The sequence below is a fragment of the Oxyura jamaicensis genome, chromosome 12 (genome assembly GCF_011077185.1).
Source record: "Oxyura jamaicensis isolate SHBP4307 breed ruddy duck chromosome 12, BPBGC_Ojam_1.0, whole genome shotgun sequence".
NCBI lineage: Eukaryota > Metazoa > Chordata > Aves > Anseriformes > Anatidae > Oxyura > Oxyura jamaicensis.
The window spans coordinates 14,467,308-14,478,436 of NC_048904.1; the positions used below are offsets into that span (position 1 = coordinate 14,467,308).

At 53.3% G+C, this 11,129-nt stretch overlaps 1 protein-coding gene across 17 annotated transcripts in view; it reads right to left on the minus strand.

The window, feature by feature from the left end:
* The window catches only part of CADPS (calcium dependent secretion activator), a 200,035-nt gene extending 188,912 nt beyond the window's left edge, over positions 1-11,123 (minus strand). For all 17 annotated transcript variants that reach the window (XM_035337803.1, XM_035337795.1, XM_035337800.1 and 14 more), the window contains exon 1: positions 10,580-11,123. In XM_035337803.1, coding sequence (XP_035193694.1) covers positions 10,580-11,032 — 453 coding nt within the window. In that variant the 5' untranslated portion in view covers positions 11,033-11,123. The remainder of the gene's footprint in view (positions 1-10,579) is intronic.
* Between the last annotated feature and the right edge of the window lie 6 nt (positions 11,124-11,129).

Below are 11,129 nucleotides of genomic sequence, written 5' to 3' on the forward strand. Positions count from 1 at the left end.
GGATGAAGGGCAGACCATGCCTCCCCTGGGCCAGCATCCCCGCATCACATCAACTCACTGTGACTTACCCGCTAACACCCCTGCAAACACAAATTCAATCAAGCCATTAAAATCAGGGGCTGTCACTGTGACTGCAAGTCTCCGAGTCTCTTCTGTTTGAGGGGTGAGAGCCCTCAGCACAAACAGGTTCTACACGGGAACAAGAGCTACAAGCCTTTGAACACACGATAAAAACATTGGAAGGCTTTCCTGTACAACTCTGACTAGCCGCCACACAATTCCTAGTGAGCTTAATTGACTGGGAATAATTAAAGCACCCAAGGATTTCAGCTTAATCTCAGACTGGATCGAAGTCCCCTCTAGCCTCACCTTGACAGGCTCTGAAGTCTGAATGATTTGCATTTTGACATCTAATTGCAGCGTGCATCGCTGTCTGACAGGCCTTGATCTTCTCAAAACCACGGCCGTGCCTCCCTTCCCCAAGCAAGTATTTATTGAAGGTTCACCTTGGCTATAGGTCGCAGCATTGCAATGTGAGTAATCGGAGCTGTGAAAAAACAAATGAAAGGAGATTCTGCCTGGGTAAATAATAAAAAATAATCCCAAAGCCACATCTGTTCTCCTGAGCCAGAGCAAGGAAAGATTATGGCCATTAGCGCGAGGGTTACGCAGCAAATGAAACAATTGGTAAAAGGAGAAAAACATCACTTAGAGCGTCATCTTTCATCATTAAATTTTCATGGAAAAAAACACCGCGATTTGCTTAGTCTGAACGTATACAAAATGTAAGGAGACCATCTGACATCACCGAGGCATAACAGCACAAGACAAATTGAGATGATTTGCCACACTACTGGAGCAGCTGTAACTCCCTCCCAGACCCGCAGTAATAAAACCAAAGGACACAGAAATAGCAAGCCATCTGCTTCTGGCTGGCCACTGACTCTCAGCTGATGGGTTCTTGCTCTTCTCCTGCTCACACAGGTTTAAAGCGCCTTTCAGAGCAGGAGCTTTGCTTTTTGCAGCCTCTCAGCAATGCAAGAGCAGTTTGGGTGCTCCGCAGGCTGGCTGAGAACATGGAGAGGTGTGTGGGACAGCTTGGATGCCACCCCCAGGACACGCACAGCACCCCCAAGTCGAGAGACCGGGGCGCCAGGACCTGTCCTTCGCACCTCACTGCCATTTCCCCTCCTGCTGCCTTTCATCTCAGCCACAGCCCGTGTAGCTGCAAGGTCTACATGAAGCCCCATGTGTGTAAATTAAACATTGGTTTCTTTTATCATCAAGTGTGTACAACTTGTCAGCATGAATTATGCAGGACTATTAACTGCCTTCGGAATAAGCAGCGGTGGAGGCTGCTGGGGGGACAGACACAGGACAGAGGGACACAGGAGGGGCAGCCCACGGATGTTCGGTGCCTGAACCACGGCTCTGGGTCCAGTCCTAGTACTCCTGGTGACCCACGCACCCTGCACTAAAGAATTAACACAGCAGCTCATAAGCCCTCACCATCCTCCAGCGCTCGACACAGGAGAAAAATGTTTTCATCACCTTTTTACCGATTGCAGCCTGAGAAGGATCCAGAGAACTGGGCAGGCTTGTGAAGGAGCTGGCAGGGGGCAGAACCCAGAATCAAGCCCAAATGCAGGTCCCCAGCCAGCACCCAAGCTGCAGGGCTCCTGTCTGTGATCCACGGTGCACAGCAAGCCCTTTGGCAGGGCTGGTGCTAGGACTGGACCCACCAGCCTGTTATCGCAAGGATTACAGCTTCGCACGCCCCGTGAAATACAGAAAACCCTCTCAAAACCCTACAGACAAATCTAAGTGGTGCAGGGGCTGTTGGAGCCCATGGTACGGCCAGCCCAGTGCACTCCCAGTTGTGTCATCACCTGTGCTGGTGTCCAACTGGTGCCAAACGTTGCCAGCCGGGCACCTCGGGGGTGCTGTGCAAGGGCTGCAGCGAGGGTCCGCAGCGAGGGTCCGCATCCCTGCCGAGCCAGAGGGAGTTGCAGGCTGGTGACCCAAGGCCAGCCCTCGAGCCTTCGCCGAGCTGGCATCACACTTAATAGATGTGCTGGACATGAAGTACCCATAGGCTGCGAGAGCTTGTGATACAATTCCGTATGAAATATTAATCTCTCTAGTCAATATGAATGCTATTAGGATGGAGCGGCTGGGCTGAACGCAGCTAGGAAGCATTTAGGAACAAAACAGGTGCCTACCGGGCAGGCACAGATCGGTATTAGGGCCGGTTTCGTTTATTGTATATATCATGGACTTGGAAGAGCAAACATCAAACACGGTGATTACATTTACTGATGATTCAGAGTTGTGTGGGCTCCTCAATACACAAGAGGAGGGCAATAAAGTCCCGGACAACTGTGAGCAAGCAAGCACCTCGGGGGATAATCAAATTAATTCAAGCTATGGAAATGCCACACAACAAGGCTGAAACATGAAGCAAATAACATTGGAAAGGATTTTGCACTCGTAGACCACACGAGACAAAGCCAGGGAGCTGCCTGCTCCCCGTTACACAAATCGTGCCCCGTGCTGCACAAGCGCAAAGCCCACCCTGTCGTGGCCTTTTGGGGGAGAAACATTAGGGACGTCCCACAGCAGCCAGGGCAGGCAAGGGTTTGTGCCACGCACGGGGCCTCTTCCAGGAGACAGCCCCGATGGCGTGCCGGAGAGAGGCCGGGAGCACAAAGCATCTGGAGCTGCAGCACGAGAAAGGACACGGGGGAACAAGTGAGAAGTGGCAGAGCTGCACGAGGCCCCGAAGGCAAGGAGAAGATGCTAAATGTGATGAGGCTGAGGAAGGGAGCCAAAGGAGGAATAAATAGAGCTAATGAGAAAACAAGGCACGAGCATTCAGGAACCTTTAACACGCTGCTCCACGGCAATAAAAAGGCAATTAGAGTTCCAAGCTGCAGGGAGGGTAATTGCACGCACTAAAAATAGGCAGTGGGAAGACTGTCCCACTCAGCAGGGTCTGATTCACATTTGGGGTGACTTCTGCACAGACAGGAATATTCTGGTGTGAGACACTCTGAGAGAAGAGAGTTTACAGGGAAATGTGATTACAGAAGGAATTTCTATCACACATCTCTGTGTGAAATAAGCACCAAGTGTGAGCTTTGCAACGGGGGCTCTGGAGGTCTGAGCCTGAGGAACTCCAAATAAAAGTTCAGCAGCAGAGATGTAAAAAAAAATTAGAAAAGACCATCCATTTTATGCCAGCCAGCAACCTGCGAGCCTCCAGAGTCCAGGCAGCAGCTGCCACTGATGCACGGAGAGATAAATGTCCAGAGCACGCTACCTTCCAGCACCCGAGGAGAGCTGAGCTGGAGCAAAGTCACCGATGCGCCCAGCCTGCCCCACACACAGTGTGGGGTGCTGGGGACACCCCATGCTGGGGAAGAGGGAGCACCCCACGAGAGCCCCACTGAAGGTAGCAGCAGCCTCCTTGCAGCATCGCGACTGACACCTCTAGGAGCAGAAGGCACCACTGAAGGCCAGGGAACGTGCCAACGCACAGACACTGTGCCGGGAAGAACCCTGGCCAATGTAAACCGTGATCGATCTGGGTGTTTGTAGGACAGCAGTTCAGCCTGGGGGAGGGGAGAGGTGTGTAATCCGCTCCTTTTCTCTCTGGAGACAGCTGGAGGCCAGAAGAGGACAATTCAGGAGCGCAAGGCACAGCTGTGACCCCAGGTTATTTCACAGCCCCTCTAACATCGGAGCCCCACTCCATCCCAGGCCACCTCCACCACTCCCACAGCTGAGAGCCCAGGGCTGAAGCCTGCCCCGTGGCAGGGAGGGAGGGAGGCAGGCTGCCACGTCCCAGCCCTCCCCAGCTCCCCTGTCCTTCCCGCAGAGCGCAGGCAGCGATTCCCACCCGAGAGCCTCATGAACACGAAGTCTCCGCAGTCCTAACTCCAGTTAGGTCTTGGCTGAGCACCAAAACGAGCCCTTGCAGCTCTGACAGCTGCACGTCCCCAGATAACAGCAGCAGATGGCCCCTGCCCGGGGGTCTTGCTGGCAAAGGGTGGATGGGCTGCGGTGCTGGGGGCTCAGCGCTGCCTTTTGTGCCACGGAGCACGCGCCGCTGGCGGGTCACGCAGCCTGGCCCGTGGCTGGAGCAGCGCTCGCTGTGTCCTTCCTTCATCCTTGCATCGTCACCGTGCAGGTAGCGAGGCAGCTGGCTCCTGCTGCGTCACCCCATTAGCTTCCTTCCGAGGCAGTGATGAGTCTGTAATCTCTGATTACAAGGGTGGGAGCAGTCAGCTAAGATGGAAGGTAAAGCTCGAGGTCTAGACAATACCTGCGAGCTCCACGCTTGCAATATGCAAAACATTTGTGCCCTCTTGCCATACCAGGAAAGGACATTTAGCATCTTAGAGAAATCTCAGACTAGCATCACCTGGACTTGTAACATGGTAAACTCCCTGGGGTAGGGAGATTCCTACAGGAACCAGCACACCTTACACACCTAGTCGATGGCAAACCAAATAAATATCTGCACTTACTACCAGCTTACAGAATCTGCAGGCTCCCAGTGCCATACTTTCCAGCCCAGTGCACACTTGTGATTGAATTCTGAAGCTACAGATGCCAAAACTAACGCAGTTCACAAGGCAACAGTACAGCCAGCCAGAGACTGGGTGTATTTCAGTAAGCCATTTCTTAACTAATAGGTTTGCGGGCTGCTTCTTTACTGCCAAGAATTTAACCAAGTTCTGCCCCAAGATCCTCCCCCAGGCAGAAGGGAAACAGGCTGGGACGGGCTTGCAGGGATGGGGTCGCTCTGTTCCATGCCTGTTCAGGACCAGATCCAGGTCATACCCAGTGACAGGAGATGCCTGCCCTAAATCATCGAGTAAATCCCACGAGAAGGGAGTGAAGGTGGAAATAGGGGTCTAACTACTGCAGGCTGCAGTTCCATGTGATAAACACTGAAAATAAAAATAAATCAAGCAACAGCCTTTGGGCTAGGCAACAATAATCCCCAAACACGACTGAATCCAGGTTTCATTCAGTTCCCCCACCAGACACTAACACCTGGGTGTGCCCGCCAAATTACACAGCTCAGGTGCAGCCTGTGATGATGGGTCATGACTGCCTGAGCTGATGCCCTCTTGCAGGGGACATTGTATTCATCACAATCCTGGAAGTTCAGGCTCTCACCCTTATTCTGAGACGGGCAGGTTTTGAATGATGATGCCTGAACGCTGCGCATCTTACCCCAAGCTGAATAAACATTTATATGACATTTTGACTCAGGTGTTTAAATTCTAGAAAAGGTCTAACAGTTTATCAGCCTGAATCACAGGCAAATAACACAAAATATTGTCACTTAAAGCACCTTTTCAAACAACAAGTGCACACACACCAAGCGCACTGACTGTGCTTGCACCCAGCTTTAAGAATTACAGCCACCCAATCCAGAAGAAAAGGCAGTGAAAGCAGCCTGAGCATCCCATACCCACAAACAGGTGTATTGATTATTACACTATATTGATCAGACTTGGCATATTAATCACGTTTACATAATTAAGCGGGATGTTTACCTTGTACCCCCCTGGACTAAAGCATTGGCAGGAGCTAGCAGGGGTTTGTGTACATTGCATGTACCAGCATGGCGATGGCTGGGTTCCTACTGCTACACCGCACTGCAAGACAAATTAAATACTTCTTCAGCTAACAAAAAATTACACAGGGAAATGACTTGCTGACCGCTTCCCGCTTAGGTGAACTGCGAGCGAGTGACTCATAACTCATCAGAAAGAATTAGAAGTTGTGCAAAAGGCAAATCGCTTCGGGGAGAGCGTCTAGACTACGCAAAGCGAGACCATAAATAATACTTTTTGCAAGCGACGGGCTTTAGCAGAGGTTGCATCTGTGTGATCTGATGAGTCTTCCCCACTGTTAGTTTGTAACATCTCTGGCCTGAGAGGTGGCACCCACAATAACTGAATCATTGGTACAGATCAGGAGCTGCAAAGTTTTACAACAGCCAAAGACCAAGCTCACAGCCTATTTAATTACCTGCTTCTCAATTCAATAAGCTGCAAGCATATAAATAGCCCAACTATGACAAATATTTAATATCTGCTGGAATTAAATTAAGATAAGGCACTGGCAAAATAAATGATAAGTGTTTTAACTGAAAATAACCATTTTCTGTGGATTCCAGGCAACTCACTGAACACGATGCTCATGTTCTGTCCTCTGTGCTGCATCTCGGACGTGCCGTGCTTCCTTCCCCGGGGAAAAGGTCCCCAGGCAGCACGGAAAGGCTTGTTCCCACCACAGGGCCAGCACAGCTCTGCCCCAGGACCGGCCCTCTCCGAGCCCAGCCACTCATCCAGCTCTCACTGCTGGTGGCCGTGGCCACACTGAGCCAGCAGAGCAGAGCCAGAAGAGCAGAATTTGCCCATAAAATCACGGGTCCTCCAAAATGTCCCACTGCCACCTGAGTCACAGTCAGTCCCAGAAGAACTTGCCAGTTGTTTTACGAGAGAACTCGTGGAAATATAGTTTGAGAGTAGCAGCTCGGCCCTGGGTAATGAAGAAATACGTGACTATTTGGAAGGCTGTGCTAGCTTTACTGTGTTCCTAACTGTTGCAGCATCTGCACGCATGGCAGAATGGCAGAAATATTACATTTCAAGATGCATTGTAACTGATTTAACAGTTTCTGATCCTACACACCTGGTCTGCATTAAGCATGGTGCTTAAATCAATCACCATTCAGCAAAGCACAGGCTTAAGCCGTTTGCTGAATTTGACTGAGAATTTTGCTAATGCACCCGACGTCACCCCGCAGGCTTACACAAGGGCCCAAATCCCAAGCCACTTCTCCCAGAAATGGCTCCAGCAACCCTGGATGTTCCCCTCTGGTCACCGTGCTGGGACCCGCTCCCTCCTTCCACGGGGAGGAAAGCGGTGCTGGAAAACCAGCAGTGAGCACATCTAGCGTGCTCTCCGGGTTTCACCGCCCAGCCAGTCCTCCACGCCACCCCCTTCCCAACACACGTGCTCACAGGGATGCCGTCAGCCTGAAGCTGATCCCTCAGGTGATGCCTCCAGGAAGGCAGAAACATACCCCTGTGGGGCACCTCCTCCCCCAACAGCATCCAGCACAGCCCGTGCCTGCCTGACAGCGGGGCTTTCACAGGAAAAAAGAGATAAAGATGTGGGAAGGGGCACTGGGTTTGCCTCAGTACAAAGAGAGGTGCGCTGCCCGGCCTGTCCGCGTCACCGGCACAGCTCTGCTCTCACAACGGGGCTCAAGCAGGGAGACACACAGACCATGGTCTGTCATCTCAGCTGTAGCTCATCCTGACCTGCTGGAAGTACTGAGAAGACCAAAAAACATCCCGGGCATGCAATTACCGAGCTAAGCACCGTCTGTGGTATTCAGCCACGTTGCTCTGAGCGCACAGAGCCAACCAGGCCTGCTTCCCTCGTCGTCCACATCACAATATCGGAGCACCAGTGGCCAGAGCCTCCAGGGCCCTGCCCTCGACAGGGCCTGTGCCCAGGTTCTCCAGCGCCTGGTAGGGCTGCCTGCCCTCTGGCAAACCCTCCCTGCTGGGGTACTTCTTTGCCCATCTCCATGCTTTCACCCAGCCTCAGGGACTGGCATCTTGCAGACCACTGTCTGCCTGCCAAGTGTGCTCGGAATTCGTAAGTGGCTTAAAAAAGAAATCCAGGAGGGAAGCAAGACAGCAGAGGCAGGTATCTAACAAGCCTTTTTCCTCAGGAAGCAAGGCGAGTAAGATGTAAATAAAAAAACGTACAGGTAGACATCACAGATGTGCAGTTACTCAAGTGAAGCCTTACCACCCAAACACCACAGTAAATCTGTAGCAGAGGTGTAAGCTTGAACATGCTGATCTAAAGAACACTTTTTACTGAATTTCTGAAATTTCTGGCGTGTCAGGATCAGGAAAAATACCTGCTCCGAGCGGCAAGAGCCTGAATCGTTCTTGAAATTTGAAAGAGTTTGACATGAATATGCAGTGCTATTGAGCCCATGTGCAGCACCCCCAGCTAAGCTGCCCATTCACACATTTCCACTCTTCTCTTCACTCTCACATATGTTAAAACTTATCAGATGGCACGCAATTATCTCTCTGCTGTGACCCTACACTGAGTGCACACCTCCCTTCATCCCAAGGCACTGATGAGCGCGGGGGAACAGCAGGCTGCCTGCTCCAGCCACCGCGCAGCACCTGCGGCACAACCCAGCGCCCTCTTCTCCATCGCTGAGGCAATCAGAGAATGAAACGAGGCTACAGAAGCGGACTTGGCAGGGTGTGCTTCTCAGGCCTCACATTCCTCCCATCAGGTTTATCGCACCCCCCTGTCAGGGGGAAACTGAGGCAACAGCTCCCACCAGGGCACGGCCAAAGCTCTGCTTTCTCACGTGTTCTCTCTGAGAACCAAAATGCATTTGCTCCACCCTGATGAGTCTTGAAGCATCTGGTATTTTCATCACCACAGAAAACGCACCAATACGTGGAGTTCCCGTAAAGAGTATTAAATCCAGCAGAGCCTTGGTGACAACACCTCCGTGCCCATGATGGAGCAAAACCCACAGGCACCACACGTGGGTCTCCCACAAGCCATGAAAGGAGGGGTGGGTTTTTCCCAGTGATCCGAGAGGAAAGCAGTGATCACATGCAGTCCAACAACAAGCTCTGGCAGGGCTTTAATTGACTTTAATAGGAGCCTAGGCTGAGGAAAATGGGCAAGGATTTACTCCCAGGAACCTCTGTGGCAACTGAGTATGGGAATATACAGATGAAGAAAACCCACATTGAATTCACCTTTAAAAGGGTGAATTCAATCTGACACGTTGTCAGGTTAAATTTAGCTTTCCAAATTCCATTTCACTGCTAACTTTGTGGGGAGATGCTAAGCCCCGAGAGACACCTATTTTAGCTATTTGTATAAACAAGCCAGGCATATTTCCCAACATTACTCATTTCACACAGAAGGGATTATTTTCTCCCCAGGTCCTGTGTAGCTTCCCCATTCCCTCGAGTACTGCTGCCAGTTTATCATTGTTCCTTTTACTCCTCGTTTCTTTGTTTCACCTGCAGTTCGCTGCCTCCTTTTCTTGTCCTCCCCCTGTCTCGTCACGGGGCAGAGCCTGGATCACAGACCATAAATCACCCTTCTTCCCAGCCACCCATCTCCAGACCACGCAGATGCTGCCTGTGCCTTTGGAAAAACTCCCTTCTCTTCTGTTTGTTTGCTTGAATTCCTTCAAAACAAGGAATTATGTAAATTCCATTAGCTTTTCCTAACACAAAGAAGTTAGGGAGGCAACAAAAGCTAAGATGACTTTGAAAATCCACAATCTGCTGAAAAGGTTTGTAGGCGAACAACATAAAAAAAACAACTCTCCAAACCCTCAGCCATGAACTTCACTCACACAAAAGCAGACTGTTCAACCTTCCAGCAACAGCAGATTGTCCTACATTGCCTTTAAACTGCGCGCAGAATTGATGCACTTTCCTACCTCCGTATGTTGCAATGACTAATAATAGTCCCGTGGTGTAGCAGAACTGAATGAACGCCGTTTGCAGCAGTACATCCAGAAGCCTTCCTGGCTTATAAAGGTCATTTGTGAACAAAGAATGGCACCAAGGCTAAAACCGCCATCCGCAAAACTCAACTAAAACCAGGGGAAAACAGCAGCTGGCCATCCCAGAGAGCCATGTCCCACCACAGACCTACTCTGAGTGCCACAGGGAGAGAGCTGGCTGCGTTTGGCTGATGTGTGCCTGCATCCCCATGCTGAAGGGACTGGATTTCTGCTCCGGACCGCCAGCTCACACCTTGGCGGAGGGCAGACGGCCCAGTGCCGGACCCAGCCCGTGTCTAGAGCGGCTTGCTGCCGTGCCCTGGTGACGCATTTGGGAGGAAGAGACAGGAGTGTGTCAGCCACTTCATGGCAAAACGCCGCTGCCACATTCTGCAGAGGAACCGGGGGAGCTCGCCGCACGCTAACGTTTGGGAGAAGTTGGAAGGAGGCTCAGCAACTCCCTAAGCCAGCACTGGCACTCCCGGCGAAGCGAACTTTGCAGCGAGCATGAAGTTGCAAACTCCCTTAGCAGGAGGACACAGCGCACGCCTGCTGCTTCCCAGCAGCACAACCCATCTCCCTCCTTCAGACGGCCAAAATCCCAAACTTCCCCGATGCCGACCTCGCACAACCAGGAGTAATGATGCCCCACGCCAGCACCGGCTCCACCTGGGCGGCAGCACGGCGAGGAGCGAGGCCGGCGGTGGGGCCGTACACTGGGACGGGGCCGCTGCTGCAACCCCTGCGGTGCAGGGCCAAGGTGCCCTGAGCCCGGGTTGCCCTTGGGGTGCCCAGTGAGTGGCGACTGGGCAGGAGGAGAGGCTGGGGAGCAAGTGGGCGAGCGTGCAAGCAAGAGGGCAGTTCGGGGAGATGGCAGGGGAGCAGGAGGGCAGGTTGGCGGGGTGCTGGAAGGCGATGGGGCAGCGGGGGCAGGCACGGGGACACCCGGGGAAGGTGACGGGGTAGCGGCGGTACCTTCTGCTGCCGGCGGGCCATGTCGGTGGGCTGCTTGGCGTTGAAGGGGTAGGCGATGCAGCGCATGACGAAGACGTAGAGCTGCAGCTTCCTCTTCCTCTCCTCCTCCTCGCGCTGCAGCCGCTCCAGCTCGTCCTTCTCCTTCTCGCTGGCCACCGAGGGGCTGGGGCTAGCGGGCCGAGCCGCACCGCCAGCTCTCCCGCCCGGCTGCAGCCCACCGCTGCCGCTGCTTCCTCCACCACCACCTCCTCCTCCTCCTCCTCCTCCTCCTCCGCCACCGCCGCCGCCGCCGCCACCACCTCCGCCGCCGCCGCCGCCACCACCGGGGCCGGGGCCCTCTCCGGGGCGGCTGGGCGAGAGCCGGGCGGCGGCGGCGGGCGCCAGCGCCTCCTTGCCGCTCTCCTCCTCCACCAGCTCCTCCGACTCCTCCTCGCTGGAAGACGGGTCCAGCATCGCGGCGGCCGGGTTGGGCTCGGCCGGGACTGAGCCGCTGCTGGGGCTGCCTGGGCTGGGCTCGGCTCCGCTCGGCTCTGCCCGGCTCCGCTCGCCG